The sequence below is a fragment of the Pantherophis guttatus genome, chromosome 3 (genome assembly GCF_059756535.1).
Source record: "Pantherophis guttatus breed Tessera chromosome 3, ASM5975653v1, whole genome shotgun sequence".
In the NCBI taxonomy this organism is placed as follows: Eukaryota; Metazoa; Chordata; class Lepidosauria; order Squamata; family Colubridae; genus Pantherophis; species Pantherophis guttatus.
This window is the reverse complement of record NC_142065.1, coordinates 128,619,821-128,638,273: the sequence shown is the minus strand read 5'-3', so window position 1 is coordinate 128,638,273 and position 18,453 is coordinate 128,619,821. Positions and strand designations below refer to the sequence as shown.

General features: G+C 37.1%; 2 protein-coding genes and 2 long non-coding RNA genes across 6 annotated transcripts in view; 1 reads left to right on the top strand and 3 right to left on the bottom strand.

Moving 5' to 3' along the window:
- Positions 1 to 866, bottom strand: part of NFX1 (nuclear transcription factor, X-box binding 1) — a 40,510-nt gene extending 39,644 nt beyond the window's left edge. For both annotated transcript variants that reach the window (XM_034411857.2, XM_034411859.2), the window contains exon 1: positions 712 to 866. In XM_034411857.2, the coding sequence (XP_034267748.2) occupies positions 712 to 739 (28 nt within the window). In that variant the 5' untranslated portion in view covers positions 740 to 866. The remainder of the gene's footprint in view (positions 1 to 711) is intronic.
- LOC117662435 (uncharacterized) lies at positions 865 to 6,567 on the top strand. The gene is made up of 3 exons (XR_015733584.1): positions 865 to 951; positions 5,123 to 5,187; positions 5,625 to 6,567. It is a non-coding gene; the product is annotated as an uncharacterized LOC117662435 (long non-coding RNA).
- LOC148114828 (uncharacterized) lies at positions 3,050 to 7,920 on the bottom strand. Its single transcript, XR_015733585.1, has 2 exons — positions 7,779 to 7,920; positions 3,050 to 6,932 (listed from the first exon to the last, which is right to left on the bottom strand). It is a non-coding gene; the product is annotated as an uncharacterized LOC148114828 (long non-coding RNA).
- Positions 7,921 to 8,705: 785 nt separating this feature from the next.
- Positions 8,706 to 18,453, bottom strand: part of ANKS6 (ankyrin repeat and sterile alpha motif domain containing 6) — a 38,165-nt gene continuing 28,417 nt past the window's right edge. For both annotated transcript variants that reach the window (XM_034411861.3, XM_034411860.3), the window contains exons 12-16: positions 16,071 to 16,269; positions 14,797 to 14,864; positions 11,647 to 11,763; positions 10,837 to 10,930; positions 8,706 to 8,911 (exon numbers count right to left, since the gene is read on the bottom strand). In XM_034411861.3, the coding sequence (XP_034267752.2) occupies positions 8,862 to 8,911; positions 10,837 to 10,930; positions 11,647 to 11,763; positions 14,797 to 14,864; positions 16,071 to 16,269 (528 nt within the window). In that variant the 3' untranslated portion in view covers positions 8,706 to 8,861. The remainder of the gene's footprint in view (positions 8,912 to 10,836; positions 10,931 to 11,646; positions 11,764 to 14,796; positions 14,865 to 16,070; positions 16,270 to 18,453) is intronic.

The window sequence follows — 18,453 nt, the reverse complement described above, 5'->3', positions numbered from 1 at the left end:
AAAGCATTCCGGTCTTGATATTTTGCTGTCCCACTGTCAATGATCTGGACTGGATAGTCAGGATGCCCCCCTTTTATACGAGCGTCACATCTGTTGATGCAAGATGCACTGCAGCAGCAGAGCACGGCTGGAATGAATATTCAATCCTCTCCCCCCCCTTCCCCCCACATGTTTTGCACGACATATTCCCGGTGTCTCTCACCTGGAAATATATGCCATTTAATCGCCTTGGTAATTTTAACGTTAAGAGCTGCTATACAGCACCTGATCCAGACAGGCGAGTGTGAGAAGGACCTACAATAAATAAGAGAAGCCGTTCTTGCTCTCTTAAGTCCCACTGCAGTCAAGGGAGACAAGAACTTGCACTGGCGGTCGTTGCACGGGAAACATTCCCGTCTCCTCCAGGCCTCGGGGTGGGGTGGGGTGGCGTGGGGGGGAAACCTCAGCTTTGCCGATAAGGGACCAGGAGCGGGGTGGTACCGTTGGCAGAGATGGTGTCCGAGGAGTCAAAAGTCTCCGGCTTTTTCCCCCCCTTCCGGGAACGGGACGGAAAGCCCGGCCTCCCACGGTCGGGTCGGGTCGGGTCTGACTCAGTCATCTCAGGCTCTTGTTCCACTCGTGGGTTGGTTTTCCCCAATCGGGGTCGTCCCGGGGTGAGCCCCCCCCCCCACTCCCCGTCCCTCTCTTCTTCCAAGTCCCCGGAGGTCTTACCTGAGTTTGGCAGGGCCGCCTCCGCCATGCCTCACACCGAACCACGCTCCCAACCGACCCGCCACCTCAACTAGCCGAGCTCCCGCCCTTCCGCGAAGCTACTCCGAAGCGCTCCTACCCGTCCCTCTGCGACGCGCAGGCGCCGTGCTCTGCCCGCCCTCTCTTCGCCTCACGCCACCCTCCGGGCGGCCTCGGCTCCGCGTTCTGTTGCTGCGGTCCTACCTGGTAGAGCGGGAAAAGGTATATAGGCTGACTCTGGTTTCGACGGCCGGTGTTACCAACGAGTGCTTATAGCCAGCCTGCCCTGGCCTGCCAAATACTAGGACGCTCTCAGCCGCAGGGGGAAAAAAAATGGGAATGCCATATTCACCTCCATTGATACTGAATCTAGCAGCGATCTTCAGAGATTCATTCAGTGTGAGCTTTTCTCCCCAGGATCCTTTTTTAAAAATTGCCGTGAACAGGTGCCTTAAAACAAGCGGATTTTCCCGCCTCCGCGATTTCATTTTGAGCAGAGAAGCAGGCTGTTGGGATAGCACACAGTTGTGTATATGTGTATGGAAATTCTCAGTCATTCCAGGTCATGGTTGTCCCAAAGGTGCTTTTTCTCTTGAAAAAGCACCTTTGGGACAGTCGTGTATAGTTTGAACGCTCCCTCTCTAGACTGCAAGATGTAGCACTGACTTTAATGTCTGCAAGGTTCAGTTGTCAGATGTTGGGGGGCAGAATTGCTTCTGCTTTCAGCATTGTACTATATGTTGTCCTTAGGTAAAGTGGCCCAAAGATGCTTTTTAAAAAAAAGACAACTGGACTTTGTTTTCCTTGAAGATGTTTTGCCTCTCATCCAAGAAGCTCCTCCAGTTCTGACTGAATGATGGATGACCGTGAATCTCCAGTGTCATTAGGTGCAATAAAAGACACTATCCTATTCTTTTTCAAGCAAAATCCACACTACTAATCTAGTAGTAGATGTGTTGGGTCATCTTTTAAATTCTAAAACCAATAGCAATATAACTTATAAACCGCTTTATAGTGCTTCACAGCCCTCTCTAAGCAGTTTATAAAGTCAGTGTATTGCCCCCAACAATCTGGGTCCTCATTTTACTCACCTTGGAAGAATGGAAGGCTTGAGTCAACCTTGAGTTTGTGAGAATCGAACTGCTGGAAGTCAGCAGAATTAGCCAGCAATACTGCATTCTAACATTTGTGCCACCAAGGCTCTTCAATAGTATATACCAGGGGTGTCAAACTCAAGGCCCGGGGTCGGCCCGCAGGGTGCTTAAATCTGACCTGCGGGGCTGCCCTGGAAACAGTAAAGGACTGCCCTGCGGTGCCTCTGCCAGCGAAAACTGGGCTCCGTTTTTGCTGGCAGAGGGTTGCAGGAGGCCATCGCAGCTGAAAATGGAGCTAGGGAACCCATTTTCTCTGGCTCGGGACACCACAGGCGCCCCTAATATGGGTGACATTGAGCTGGCCACACCTACTTTGACATTGCCCACTCCGTCCTGAGGTCAAACATAACCCTGATGTGGCCCTCAATGAAATTGAGTTTGACACCCCTGGTATATACCCTATGTTTGATACAGATTAATACATAACCAAATCTGGCTATCTTAAGAAATATATATGAGGTCAGGGTCTATCTTAAATCCTGTCAGAATTTTGTAGAAAGTTATTTTCTGGAACAGCTCCTGTTCATTTATGTATACGAGACCCCTACATTTCATCACTAAAACCTAACCCATTATGCAAAAGTCTTGTTACTGTATATCCAGGAGGTAGTTTGCAAGACATAAGCCCTATTGGAACTAATGGTAGCCACCTGATGAATGTAATAACATTAAGTACATTAAAACATCAAGTAGAATATTTTTTCTCATTTTCTTAATTCAAGATTATGTGAAGACTTAATTGTGTTATACCATGAACTGAAACTGAATTATTTATACAAATTTAGAATATTTAACAAGGAAAGACAGGTTTGGATTTTCTATATTTTTGATAATTTCCAGCTGACACCATTGTCAAGTGGGTACATTCTAGACCTAGTAAGTTACATGATATTATTCTAAATATTATATGTGTCCAGTGGTTGAAGTTAGGGGATAGTGTTATAAATTTGAAAGATAGTCCCTTGGATGATTTCATACTTAAATATATTTCTTAGTTAAAATACATACCATTCCCACTAAACTCTAACCCCAAATTCTAATTTCAATTCAATTTGATTAGTTTATTTCTGTGAAGCCCAATAGGAATAAACATGGTCATTAATAAATAACAATAGTAATAATCAACCTATCCCAAATTAGATCTGAATTCTCTATACATCATGTGATTTAGTTTACAATTTAATTTATTCCATTTTTATTTCATTTATTCAACACAATTACAAGGCTCGGTGATTCACCCAACAATAAAAAAATCTACCGTAGTTACAAAAGTGATATAAATAGTTAAAGAAACCATTATAGACACCTAAAGAAATGATGGCATTGCTCCATATTCTCCAGCCTACAGGTTCCCAAAATAATTCAGTTTTTAAAATCTTATAGAAAACCAACAACCTCAAGATCAATCAAATTTCAAGGTGAGGTTATTTTAGAGCATACTTACAAAGAAAAGGTGTCTGTTGACACAGCCTTCCTTTTTTCACATAAATGGGGAATCAGCCAGTTTTTCATGGAATTTTCCAACCAGGTGAATACTATTAATACTATTAATTCTATAAGTATTTGGGTGGTGAACTATATAGAGCTTTATAGGTTATAATAGACTTTGAAGTGTCCTCAAAAGCTTAGAACAATTGCAGAGCCTGCAGCACCAATATACTATTGCAGCTAGACACCGATCTAACAGTTCCACTCCCTTACCTGGTAAGGGACTGAAAAAAGTGACTTATGACTGTTTTTCACACTTATGATCAATATTCATATGATCAAAATTCAGATGCTTGGCAACTGGCATGTATTTATGACAGTTGCAGCGTCCTGGGGTCATGATCTGACAAGCAAAGTTAATCAGGAAACCAGATTCACCTAACAACTGTGTTATTTAACAATTGCAGTGATTCATTTAACAACTGTGGCAAGAAAGGTCATAAAATGGGGCAAAACTCACTTTACAACTCCCTTGCTGCTCAATAGAAATTTTGGGATCAACTGTGGTCATACATCAAGGACTATCTGTATACCTATGCCAGGGCATATGGATCAATAGTGTGGATCTTGTATTCTAGACCAATTTCAGGCACTTTTCAGAAGCAACCTCATGGTAAGCGTTGTGTTAGTCCACACAAATGAGGATTATGAAAGGAATTGTAAAGATTACAGTTTTGTGGTCATCTTGCTCCAGGTAGGATTCCATTGGCAAAATCCCACTTGCTCTTGTTTTCACCTGCCCATTCAACAGTAAGTTTTTCAAATTGGGGTGACCCTATTGGGAGACCATTCTTTAAAAGGCAGTTCAATGACAATAATTTCATCAATCTTGGATTTAACCTGTTTCAGCCATCCCAACCCTATCAACTTTCAGACATTAGATTAAGCCATTGACAATAGGCTACCCAGCCTGGGGTAAAATATTCAATTGGGTATCATCACTCTACTGATCTATCCTGATGAATTAGATCCTAGTCCCAGAAGTTTCATGTAAATATTAAAAAGTGCAGCCTGATTGCTAAAAGAAATGACCTTAATTTACCCAGTGTGCTACATTGAGTCAAATCAACCAATTTGTTTATAGTGAAAAATCTCTGGCCTCCCAAATAGTAAGGTCTGTGTTTTAATGACAATATATCAGGAGAAGAACTGAGGATGCTTTCAGCCAAAACAACTTCCACATTCTGTCTCCAGAATTAGAAGCAGATTGCAGCAAAGATGGCATTAACAGTTTTCCTCACATATTTTCTTCTTTAATTATTGTTATCAGGATGTCAATATATTTTCAACACACATCCACATAGACAAAAAGAAGTAGGAATATGCAGAAATTCAAATCAAGATATAATAGTTTATGAGAGTTAAGTAATCTGCCTTCTGTTAATAATAATATGAAAATGGGGTTTCACCAGCTAGGTGAAGCCATTATAGACAGATCTGCATTCTTCAGAAAGAGCAGGTTTATGCTTTATTAATACTGCTGTAGATGTCACTGTTTCTGAAAGCCTGAATCAGAACTGTGGTTGGAATAATCTTTCTTGAAAACAGAATGACGGTTCTTTCAAAATAATAATTTCTCCCCTAATATTTTTCCCATTTTTATCTTTTTCCCATTTTAGGAAGGACACAATAGTGGAAATTATTTTTTTACTATGAAAGCTCTTTAACCTCTGTTCCATCATGTACAATACTCTTCCCATTTTAAAAAAATTATGGAGAAACCTGAAACAGCTTTTCTTTGGGTTATACAGGTAATCCTCAATTTACAACCACAATTGGGACTGGAATTTCTGTTGCTAAGCAAGATGGTTGTTAAGTAAGTCATGCATGATTTTATAATGTTTGTTATCATGGTTGTGAAGCGAATCATTGCAGTTGTTAAGTTAATCATATGGCCATCAAGTTAAGTGAGTTTCCCCCATTGATTTTGCTTATTGGAAGCCGGCTGGGAAAGTCATAAATGGCAATCCCATGATGATGCAACCTTCATACATACATGCCATTTGCCAAGTGCCCAAATTTTGATCATGTGACCATGGGGCTGCTACAACAGTCATAGTTCAAAGAACTGATTATAAATCCCTGTCTTTGGTGCCGTCGTAGCTTCAAATGATTGCTAAATAAATGGTTGTAAATCAAGAATTACCTTTCCTTTATTTACTGCGTTGAAAATTAAAGCTAACATATTTGCTTTCACTACTGCTTCTCATAATTGTTTGATAGAATTTTAATACTGTTATTATTTTTCAACAGACTGGCAAATCATTTTGATTTCATGGACCCCTGAAAGAGTGTTGACGTACCCCCAGGATTTTTCAGATCACACTTTGAGATCACACTGTTCCAGGAGAAACAGCTGCTGAAAAAAAAGCTGGTCATGATTTTGAATTATTTGCTGGGGAATTGAGAACCATTTAATATGTCTAATATCCAGTAACCACAATGTCAGTCAAGCCACCCACCCCCACCTTAGACATTCTTTCAACGAACACAAATCAGCAATATTTCCAAATGAGAAAAAAAAAACCCCATCAAAATCCATATTAGGCATCTAGGACTTTATATTCTTAAACAATTAAGTATGTTACAAGTATGTTACAATTAAACATGTTACAAGCCTTAGATGCTTAATTACTTACATATTAATGAATGGATTAACATTCTGCTAAATTGGGGTAAAATTAATGATATTAAAATGAATGTTGCTTCAAGATTAATCTACTGTATGTATTAAGAGGTATTCCAGTGTTTGTGCCACATAAATATTTATTGAGATAGATATGATATTGAGGGGAAAAAAGGAATTTATATGGGAAAGAAGATCATCTAGGATTTCAGTAGCTAAACAGAGATAATCTATTAAGGATGGTGGTTTTAATTTACCAGAGTTCCAAAAATATCATTAGGCTTATATTTCAACAACTACATGTGCGCTGAATGAATGTTTGTGGACTCTGTTGGAAAGCTTGTTAGTACTTCCATTAAGGGGCTGCTGATTGCTAGGATCAATAACATAATAGACAAAGTATTCCCTTCTCAGATTAAAAGCAGCCAGACATGTTTGTGGGTCATAGATTGGGTTTTGATGTTGAGACTCATGAATATTTAATTTTATGGAAAAAGAACTGTAAAAGTAAGAGGCAAAAAATTGTATTGGAAATTGCAGGCACAACCTGAAATAAATATTTAAAACCAAGTACTTTGTAACAAATATTTTAAGAATTTTTCTAGACTTCAAGCAGAATTTTGTCTCCATAATTCACAACAGACGAATCAACATATTTTAAATTTCAGTATAGACTAGATATTTCTACTGTGTTTGAGAAATCTGAACTGTAAATGTACATGAGGGAATAAATGTTTGGATGTTTGAAATAAAACCGTATCTTTTTGTATCAAAACAACAACTAATGCAACACCTGTATATATCACCAGATGGTATACAAAAAATACACTACATTTTTGGTAAAAAGAGATGGAACTGCTCAGTTATAACAGCAAGCCATGGCCAAGGGCTGACTGACAGATTACTGTCTGCTCATGTGCAGGTTCCAATGTAAGCTAAAACAGAAGGAAAAAGTCAACCAATTTCCACAATGTAACATTTTATAGCATATATACCCCCCCATATCTAAAAGAACCTTTAGTACTAAAAGATGAAGTTAGCAAAAAATCTAATTATTACCAAATCAGGAGTCTACAAGAATTGATGTAATATTTGCACAAAATCTAAGAAACAACAGAAGAATCAGTAAAGTAATCAAGTGACCAAGCTATGCCAAGAAATCTGAAGAATGATAGTGTGTCCAACAGATTGGAAGAGGCCACTCTACACACCAAACCAAAGAAAGGAAACTTAATAGTGTGCGCAAACCATCATCGATTTCCTTAATTTCACATGTTAGCAAACTAATGATAATCTAACACATTTGTTCAACCTATATGTTATATATATTCAATCAATCTAGATTCTATATACTGAACACACTCACCCACACGGAAGCTTGTTTGAAAGAGATGAGGATAATATTACATTGAAAGAAGAAACTTCAATAACATCAAGATGACACTATACTGATACCCAAACATGTAAAGGCTCTGTTCTAAAGCTCCAGTAATAAAAGTCAAGGAATGCAGTAAAAATAAAATGGAATTAAAATTAAATATGAAGAAACTTAGCTAATGTCAACAGGTTAGGGTAAGTGGTGAATAGGTTCTGCCTTTTATAGGATCAACCGTCAACTATAAGAAACAGACAGACAAGTAATACACTACAGACTAGCACTTGGTAGAATAGACCTGCAGGCCCTAGAATAGGGGTTTCAAAATGGTGGCCCATGGGCCAGATGAGTCACACATAGGCCACGCCACCCCAGCTCTGCGAAGGGAAAAAACATGATACATCACCTGATGGCAATGTGATGCTGCAAGCTTGACACCCATACCCTAGAAAATATTTTCAGATGCTGCAATGTTTCTATACCTACAAAGATCAGAATGAATAGTTAAGAAAATAAACAAATGATCATTGAACAAAACTTGTAATTATTACTCAGGGCACAAATGATCATGCTTAAATTACTATACTGTAATGTCTATAATGCTGGGAAAAGTAGAAGGAAAGAGAAGATGATGATGACCAGCAGCAATTACATCCACCTTGGTAATGGATGCAATGAGCTCTCTCTCTCTCTCTCTCCCTCCCTCCCTCCCTCTTTTTGATTGGGACCAGGTGAGGGAGTGGAACTGTTAAATTGGTGTCTAGCTGCAATAATGGATTAGAGCCAAAAATGATGCAAAACAAGTGCTATTATTAAATTAAACTAAATTATTAAATTTAATAATAACACTGTTGTTTTGCATCATCTGTCAAGATAAGTAGGGTTTATCTACAGTAGATAGAGCTACATTCTCCCTAAAATATTTGTTGCCAGGGACTGCCTCTAAATCCAACTCTGACATTCAAAGCACCAATGGCTTTTGTGTGTGAAGCACCTTTCACCAGTTGAAGCAGGATACCTTACTAGATAAATTAGATAAATGCAATGCATTACACACAAGACTGCTCTTGTGCATATTGAAGAATTCAGAAACTTTATATAGCCAGAGTACTGGCTGGAATTAAAGCATATGAACACATCACATCACTTCTTTATGAAGTTCCACATCACTTGTGGAACTTCATTGGTTCCCAGTTAATTTTTTATCCCTATTTGAAAAACTCTTGTCTTCCAGGTTGAGAAGTAGCGATTTCTTGTTGTTCAGCTACTGCAGTGCCTATGCAGCTTCTATAACGTTTTCTTTCCTCATTTCAATAAAATAAGGACCATACCATTCAAATATGACCAGCTTTATTAAAGCTACGTCTTTTTTGCATATGAGGTACAGTATCTGCTATTAATAAAATACATTTCCAGCATATTCCACAATGAAATGTTGCAAAGGTATACTTGGTCTGTAGTTCATGTTTCTGACACTTTGGTTCGAAGTTTATCTCTTGGTAGGAGATGGTTCCTGTGGTCTTACCCAGCATCCAGGTGCTATAAACACAAACACATATAGTATTCGTTGGACTGTACATATAGTAAGGAGTTAAACTTTATTTCACATGAATGAAACTGTAAGAAACAAACCTATCTTTGAACATTGTACCCCTCTCCCCCAAATGCAGAGTAAAATAATTTGTGTGCATTATTTGCTTCTCATGCTGCACAGAAAGAGGACAACGGAAATAATTATTGGCCCTTTTCCTTATTCAATATAAAGAGATAGAAAGTTGAAAACTGATATTACTAAGTAGTATTATGTTAGTTATCACCTTTAAAGCGCTCCATGGCTTAGGACCTGGCTACGAGACCGTCTTTTGCCACCAATAGCCTCCCACCGACCAGTTCGTTCTCACAGGGAGGGACTACTCAGGGTACCGTCAGTCAAATTATGCCGACTGGCGACTCCCAGGGGGAGGGCCTTCTCTGTGAGGGCTCCAACCCTTTGGAATGAACTGCCCCCTGAGATACGAAATATCCCTGATCTCCGTGCTTTCCGCCGTGCCCTCAAGACCCTGATGTTCCCACAGGCAGGGCTAAACATATGAACATGTGAATGATTTTTTAAAATGTAAATTCTGGGTTTTATTTAATTGACCAAACTAAGTAATAATTTTAATTAGCAATTTTATGATGTTTGTGTATCTATATTTTTCTTGACTGTACACCGCCTTGAGTCCTACGGGAGAAAGGCGGTATAGAAATATAATAAATAAATAAATAAATAAATAAATAAGTAGAAGCAAAGTTAACAGAAGTTTTTTTTCAGTGTCCTTTCTTCATCTGGGTAGAAGATTTAAAGTGAATAAAAAAAAAAACAATCCTATAGAAACCGTGATCTGATAGGACTGCTTGGAATTACAGTCTCTTCTACTCTTTATTCAATCATCTGAGATCTGACACTGGTCGTGATGTCATCCTCCAAAGGCCTTTCTCAGATGAAGCTGTCTTTAAATAAAAAAGAACTGTCATGGAAATAGGTAACAAACCTGAGAAAAGTTTGGAAAAGGCAGGAATAGCTTCCCATGAACTCTTGTTTTTTCAAATGACTCTAATGTTTTAAAAACAACTTACAAGAGGGATATTAGAAGAATGGCTTCAGATACTAATTCATCAATTACATACAGTCTGATTTGAATCAATTCAATTTGATTAAAGTGATGTTTTGAGAAAGTTATAAACAAATTAAGAGCCTGGGATGGACTTTGAAAAGATATTTTGAAATTAATTGAAGGACTCTTTCCCATGGGAAATGCCTGATATTTTGAATTCCAGAAAATATGATAGAATGGGTTTTGAAGATTAGACACTAGAGGTAGCCAGAAGAACATTATAATTAAAGGAGAAGAACACCTATTCAACTTGATAACAGACTGGGGCAAAATACTTTAACATTGGAAGTATTAATGTTACAGTAAAGTAGAATTAATTCATCTTGTCATGTTTCTTGTCTGGTTTACCTGCGAGGACTGACAGAAGTTAATTTTAAAAATGTCTGTCATCATGTAAACCTACTTCACAGTCCTATCAAACAAACATAGATTGATTTCTGTGGACTTTTATGGCCAGTATCTATTGGGCAGTGTTAGATTTCAGTATTTAGTAACCAAATCCACCTAAAACGAATTTCAAATATATTCAGTCTGGCTCCAACTCTAAACTAGTTTGAAGAGGTCCAGAAACTTGCTAAGAATCAAATAGGTATTTTAGTGCAATTTCTTTTGTGTTTGTTTTCATCTCCTTAAATCCTTATTTTATGCAATTAAATGTATGAGATGGTTTAGGAGCATCTCAAATAATTGAAAGTTATTTTGGTATTGTTTTCTCCTTTATTTGTTTCATGAATTTAATAAATACAAAAGGATATGAATATGCAACAAATATTAGCATAATTGTAATATTCAATGTTTTCTACATACTCTGTGGTTTCCCAGGGCTTGTGTTGCTAACGCTGCTTTCAAAAGATGAGTGAAAGTTGTGTATTGTCTCCTGTAAAAGTTTTCTCTCTCGTCCCTGTTGAAGTTCATAATTAAAAAAAGGAACAAAAGCTCAGTTGGTATACTTAAATATGTTATTACAATAATTAGTGAAAAATCCCCTACAGATCTACCTTTAAGACATACTTTATTCCCGAATATCAAGAAAAGGAATGCTAGTGCTTCTAGCCTTTACATATTGCCAAGACTGCTCAGTTTGAATTACATCAAACTAAACATCACGTATCCTACCAACTATATATTTTGGTCTGATACATGTTTAACAAACTTGGTTTGAAGTACCAAAATAAACCGTGTTTGTAGAGTGGAATAATAAGTGTTTGACCTGAAAAGAATTGAATAATAAGTGTTTGACCTGAAGAGGCTATTCAAAATTGTATTGTTAGATCAGAATAATGACCAGGTAGACAAGCTGTAATCATTTGATGTGAAGTGTAAAATATTTCTGCAATGCCATGCAATAGACATATAAAAAGGGGGTTCATAAATTCTGAAATGCCAAGCTAAACCAGAATCACCTGTAAACATCTAATATAAGTGTCAGCCTAAGAGACTAATGTATTGATTCTATAATGATTATATCCCTCAATGATTCTAACAGGTTAAAATTGCTGAATATAATAATGATTACTATGCTGTAAATAATTACAAACAGACTGTACCCATTGGAAAACAAAAGGCAAAAAGGCAAAATAATAACCATAAATACTTCTCTTAGATATTCGGAATTACCTTTCCTGCATTTAACTCTGAAATAACTGTTAGGATTTGCTGTCTAGAACCATCAGTCTTAATTCCCAGTTCCTTCAAATCCCCATCTGTAAGAGTGAGAAAAGCTTCCATATCCACCTGTTGAAACATGAATCATGAATACATCTCTTTTAAATTATGAAGCAGCCTGTGGACTAAAAGGCACTGCACTCTTCTCCATTACTTTGATTCCAAGAAATTTAAGTCCCAAACAATTTTGTATGTCTCAAATGTAACATATCTTAGAAAATCCCAATTTTAAAGTTAATACAAATTCAGTAGCTGGCTTTATGCAAGCAACTTTCAGCCTAAGTGCCCACCTTCTTGATAATAACTGTTCTACTTCAGAAATATTATTGGGGGTCAATAATAATATATGTAACATACTTTAAATACTGTAAAGCATTTATCGATGTTATACATTCTCTCCTATCCTTACTACTAAATTTAAGTTTATGCAAGCCAAATGTTTCTATCTTTTGTTTCCTGTAATAGAATTAAAAATTAGAAAAATGCATTAAAACTGTAAAATACATAATTAATAAAACAAGGAAGTGCAACTGGACTAGAAAAGTTTCTTTCATTATAATATTGATTTAAAAAAACATCAATTCTATTTGTGCTTCAAGGCATTAGAACATGAACATTAGTGGAATCTTATTTGCCTTTTGGTGTATGACTTAACAGAATAATAGAGTTCAAAGGGACCTTGGGTGTTTTCTAGTCCAACATTCTGCTCAAGCAGAAGAACTTATACCATTCTGGCCAAATGGTTGTCCAATCTCTTTCTTAAAAACCTCCAGTGATGGAGTGCCCTCAACTTCTGAAGGCAAGCTGTTCCACTGGTAAATTGTTCTCACTGTCAGGAAATTTCTCTTTAGTTCTAGGTTGGTTCTCTCCTTGATTAGTTTCCATCCATTGCTTCTTATCCCACCTTCTGGTGCTTTAGAAAATAGGTTGACCCGCTCTTCTTTATGGCAGCCCCTCAAATATTGGAACACTGCTATCATGTCACCTCAGTCCTTCTATTCACTAGACTAAACATACCCAATTGCTGCAACCGTTCTTCATATGTTTTAGCCTCCACCTCCCTAATCAACTTTGTTGCTCTTCTCAGCACTCTTTCCAGAGTCTCAACATCTTTTTTATATTGTGATGACAAAAATGGGATGCAATATTTCAAGTATGGTCTTATCATTATAAAGTACTAACTTATAAGTACTAAGTTATAAAGTACTAACACTAGTACTAAAATCAGAGATCTTGATTTTATCTCTGTTATGCAGCCTAGGATTGTATTGGCTTTTTTGGTGGCTGCAGCACACTGCTGGCTCATATTTAAGTGGTTGTCTACTAGGACTCCTAGAGCCCTCTCGCAGTTGCTGCTACTCAGTCAGGCTCCACCTATTCTCTACCTGTACATTTTCTTGCCTAAATGTAAAACCTTACTTTTGTTACTATTGAATTTCATTTCGCTAGGTTAGGGTCTAGTGTTCAAGTCTGTCGATTTTGAGCGTATCTTCTGGGATATTGGCTGTTCCTGCCATCTTGGTGTCATCTGCAAATTTGATGAGATCTCTTTCTATTCCCTCATCTAAATCGTTTATATTGAAGAGTAGTGGGCCTAAAACAAAAGCTTGGGTTACCCCACTACTTACTTCCCTCCATGTAGATCAGTAGTGGGTTAAAATTTAGTTTGGTACCAGTTTGCTTGTGCGCGCGCGCTTGCGAGTGCATGATGCTTCTGCGCATGTGCAGAAGCTTCCGGGTGGATGGATGGAGCCTCCCACCACCGCCACCAGTTCACCTGATGCAGGGCAAACCGGTAGCAACCCACCAATGATGTAGATGTAGTTCTATTAAGGACTATACATTGACTGCCCTTTTGTTACGAATCTATCTGGTGGTGATGTTGTCTATCCCACATTTTTCTAACTTACTAAGAATAGGTCAAATGCCTTACTGAAATTGAAGTATTATGTCCACAGCATTTTGCTAATCCACTAGTCACTTTGTCAAAAAACGAAATAAAATTTGTTTGGCATGATCCATTTGTGACAAACCCACGTTGGCTTTTGGTTGAACCTTTACTTGCTTCTAGATGTTTGCAGATCTGTTGCTTTATTATCTTTTCAAAGATCTTTCCAGGTAATTTTGTCAGGCTGATTGGTCTGTAGTACCTTGGATCCATTTTTTCCCCTTTTTTGAAGATGGGAACCATGCAAGCTCTTTTCCAGTCCTCTGGTAGTTCCCCTTTGGTTAACGGAGTCTTGGTTATAGTTTAATCATCATTCTTAATGGCATTTGGACTGCTTCGTATTGATTTCTTATTAATATAGTTTTATGTATTATTGTTACCAATCAAATTTACTTGTTAAGTCATATACATTTTCCAAATATATATATATCCTTAAACATTTATACTTAAATTTTGGAGGCACTGACCTAGAAAAATGACATATTTCTTTTTGAGACATAAGTTTTTAGGAATCATTGTTCCTGGAAAAGTCACCTCTGTAGCTATGTAATAAATGTATGTTATTTCCAAGAATGGTTGAATTAATTGTTTTTGCATTTTTAAAAGAAAAATGATATAAGTTCTGAAATAGATATACATATACCATAGATACAGATACAGACACATACATAAATGTACACTCAGAGAGAATCACATACACACACACCTCCCCCAGAAGGATCCTGAAGAGATGAAAGATTTTATCTTTTCCTCCCTCCCTTCCACTCCAGAGGTTATGCTGGCTGCCAAAAGAATGGGTGAGGGATTCAGGTAATCCACAGGCCTTGAATTTCTCAGATAGTTTCTACAATGTTCCAAATTTAGCTCTATCAAAACAAAATACCTATAGATATGATTGACAGGATTGCCTATTAATACATTTGAAAAAGTAAAGGCAGCTCCAAACTAGTCCCACATTTTCTGCATAGGATTAAACAGAAACCAAATGTTGTTTGCAGAATTAAAAGCTTAACAATTTTGACTAGGATTAAGACATCACCATCTTTGTAGATGGGATTATTGTGCTCCGCAGTTTCTGAAAAAACAGATGATACATTTTGAAATTACATTTTGGTGAAATAAATCAATATTTTTGAAAAAGGGGGGGCATTTACCTCCTGCTCTTCAAAGATAGGCTGGTACTTTTCAAGAGAGAGTTTTTTTAGGATGCCTGTAAGTTCATCTTTAAATTAAGGAGAAAAAAATAAATGTTTTAATTTATGTTAATTGCATTATAAGAATTGTAAAATAATGTTGCACAGTTATGCTTGAATATGAAAATCAAAATGGAAGTGAAAAGAAGCCTACTTTCTAACATTCTGGACAAGATAATTCCTGTAATCTGTATGATACTACTATAACAGACACAGAACAAAATCAAGATGGTTTGTTTATTCCAGATATAACAAGACAATGACCCCATCTTTTTCTATTGTTTCTTGTTTTAAATTGCTGTTGTGAGCCACCCAGAGTTGTGTTTCTTAAGATGGGCAGCCAGACAAGTCTTTTAAATAAACAATCATTATAATAGAGTATACAGCACATTCAAATGTGAAAATAGGATATGTACAAAAGGTAATGTAAGAGAAATGTATCTTGTGCATTTTACCACCTCCAATCTGGTTGTTGTTACCGTTTCATTTTACCCCATTTTGCTATCTAAATATATACTATCTGGTATACTGCCAAGTGGGAGTTAGACTGCTCATCCAAATTTGCCTAGGTCAAGTACAGGAAACATTGGTGATTTTGAATGGTTTGTGCCTTGTCATCCACAAGCAATGTTGATTTTCAGGCTTGCCCAATTTCTTCTCCACTTGCCTTCCTTCCCCAATTGCCACAATTTCCTTCTTATCTTGAACAGTTTTCAGCAGACCACAATACCATCTCTCACCTTCCCTATGTAAGTTGCCTAGAAGCCATTCCTCAAAAGTGATGAGAGAAAATATATTACTAATTAAACATAGCATCAGGAGCATGAGTTCAGATGTGCACCTTCTGTCCCAAGAATAAAAAATAAGTCACAGTGATGACCTACCCTACTCAGAAAGAACATCCAGTGTTTGTGCCCAAGAGTCTAAAATACATTGCAGTGACATTCTGAAATGGTGTCATCTAACAACACTCTTTTGTATTGCTGATTATATATAGCAATAGCAATAGCACTTAGACTTATATAGTCTAAGTGCTTTACAGCCCTCTCTAAGTGGTTTATAGAGTCAGCATATTGCCCCCAACAATTTGCGTCCTCATTTTACCAATCTCTGAAGAATGGAAGGCTGAGTCAACCTTGAGCTGGTGAGAATCGAACTGTCGACCTGCTGGAGCCGGCAGTCAGCAGAATTAGCCTACAGTACTCCATTCTAACCACTGTGCCACCACTACTTACCTTCATCAGTTAAAGTCCCACTGCTGGAGCCACCACTGCTTTTCCCTTGTCTGTGAGAAGAAGAAAGTGAAGACTCTGCACTTTGTATCTTGGGGGATGGTAATGGAGATGGTGATGGCGTGAGAGTTGGGGACGTGCTTTTAGATGTAGAAGAATTCTCAGAAGGAGGTTTTTGGTTCACATCCAATTTCTGTTTTACCTAGCAAAAATATTGAAACTCCTGTTACTAAAATATGTCACTTAAAAAAGAAGTTTAAATAAGCACATCTATTGGGTATTTCTCTCTATGTAAATTATCTCAATGAACATTAAACTGTAGCAATTAGTAATAAGCTATTCTGAGTATTGGAAAATAGAGACTTCTGCTTAGATAGTAGTGTGAGCACTACAAAAAATATTTGCTGAAAAACTGGAACCTTCGATATCCTCAGCTTCCTTTATGGGTTAGTGCCAGAAAAGCCCATATCAATTATTTATTCTTAAGAGCTATAGAAGTTTGCTAATTTTAAATATTTTGCATTTACAGAACACAAATAGAAAATACAGCTTATCTCACAGCTGATCTATCATTTGAAGTAAAACATACATAATTAACTGAAAATGTGTAACTTGAGGCAACTGTACAACTATTTCCTGAAATTGCTTCTTTCCATTTTTAATATATTGCTAAATGTATGCTGCTAAAATTTATACAATGTAATTTATGTAATTAGACATTTATTTATATTCTAACAAATACCGGCTTTCTCTTTTTATATATGGTCAAAAAATACAGTATCAAAATGATATGCAGTCATTTTTCTTAATTCTAGTTAGCTTCATAGTCCATCCTCCCAGCCTTCTTATATGTAGGTGAATTTAAATATATATTGAAGTACTATTATACTAATGAACTAATTGAATTATCTGTTCGTTCTTTAACAGCTCTTTAACATTTTTTTTTGGGGGGGGAGGCTGTGAGAAGCCAGGATATGACACAGCAACGAAGACCTCCATTTTTAAAAATACTATCTTTCTGGTAGCCATTTATTTTTTAAAAAAACTATAGAAATGCTTCTGTTCATCAAAGATAAACATATATATAATATTAATGGAAAATGATAAATTATGTTCCACAGCAAGGACTATTCCCTTATGCTTAGAATAGAATTATATTTCACATGTTTTGAGAATAAAATTTCCCCCGTTATAAAAGGCAGCTTTTCAGATATTGAAAACATAGAAAAAGGTAAAAGATTCCCTGTCCAGTCAGTTCCAACTTTAGGGGGCAGTGCTCATCTTTGTTTCTTAGCCCAGGCAGCCAGTGCTAGCCGAAGACATTTCCGTGGCCACGTGGACAGCATGACTGTACCACAAAGCACACGGAATGCTATTAATGTACTAAAGAACCTTAGTAGTTGAAACCAATTATCTTCTATTGTGAGCATCATGAAGGAAAGAGTACACTACTGAATGGAATAGACTCGATAAGCCTATATTTGTTACAGGCAGGTGGAAATCTAACACGGAGCAATCTGCAAGGATCAATATAATTTTATACTTGGCAATGACAACCACAGCAACTGAATTCCCATATCAAGATCTCATTAAACACAATTATACTAAAATATACATTTGTCTACCTCTATTCAATAACAGTTTGAATGCTTGGGTGGGAGAGGAGAAACAGGTGGGTGGAGAAACAGCACTGGCAAATACAAGCATTACTTGGCAAGCATCTGAATAATGTTTATTTTGTTACTATGCCCAAAGCTTAAGGAAGGGGGCAGTTTGTAGCCAATATTCAAAAAACTAAGCATTATCAAATCTGCTTAGGATAGATATGCAAATAAACTACAGAACATTCTGGAAGGCTATGTCAAACTATTCCATGTTGTTGCCAAGAAAATACATGGCAGTGTCCACAAAATCACAAGAGGGCAAACCCAGGGGTGAAATTCACTTACCTTCCCTACCGGTTCGCAAATGTGCGCGCACCGGAGAAATCATATTATACTTCAACTTGTAACATAAGCTTACAAAACCTTCTGAATCTCTTTGGACTACTTACTTCCCTTATAAGAACTACTCTTACTGACAAGTAGTTTCAATAGAAAAAAATGACAATCCTCCATAAGCCATCTTATTTTAAAAGGAAGTCATAAAAAAAACATTGATACAGTTGAGCATTGTTTGCAATTTAATTTTTAGTAACTAGATTATAGCCACCCTGACAAAGAAAACACATTACTTATATTTATGGGCTGATCAGTGTAAAATTTTAGTATGCTTTATACCTGTAAAACCATGCAAATGGGTTTAAACAACAACTATGCCAGAAACAAATAACCATTGTACCAATCACTGAGTCAAACTATTGGGCCATCTTGGCTTTCAGTCAAAT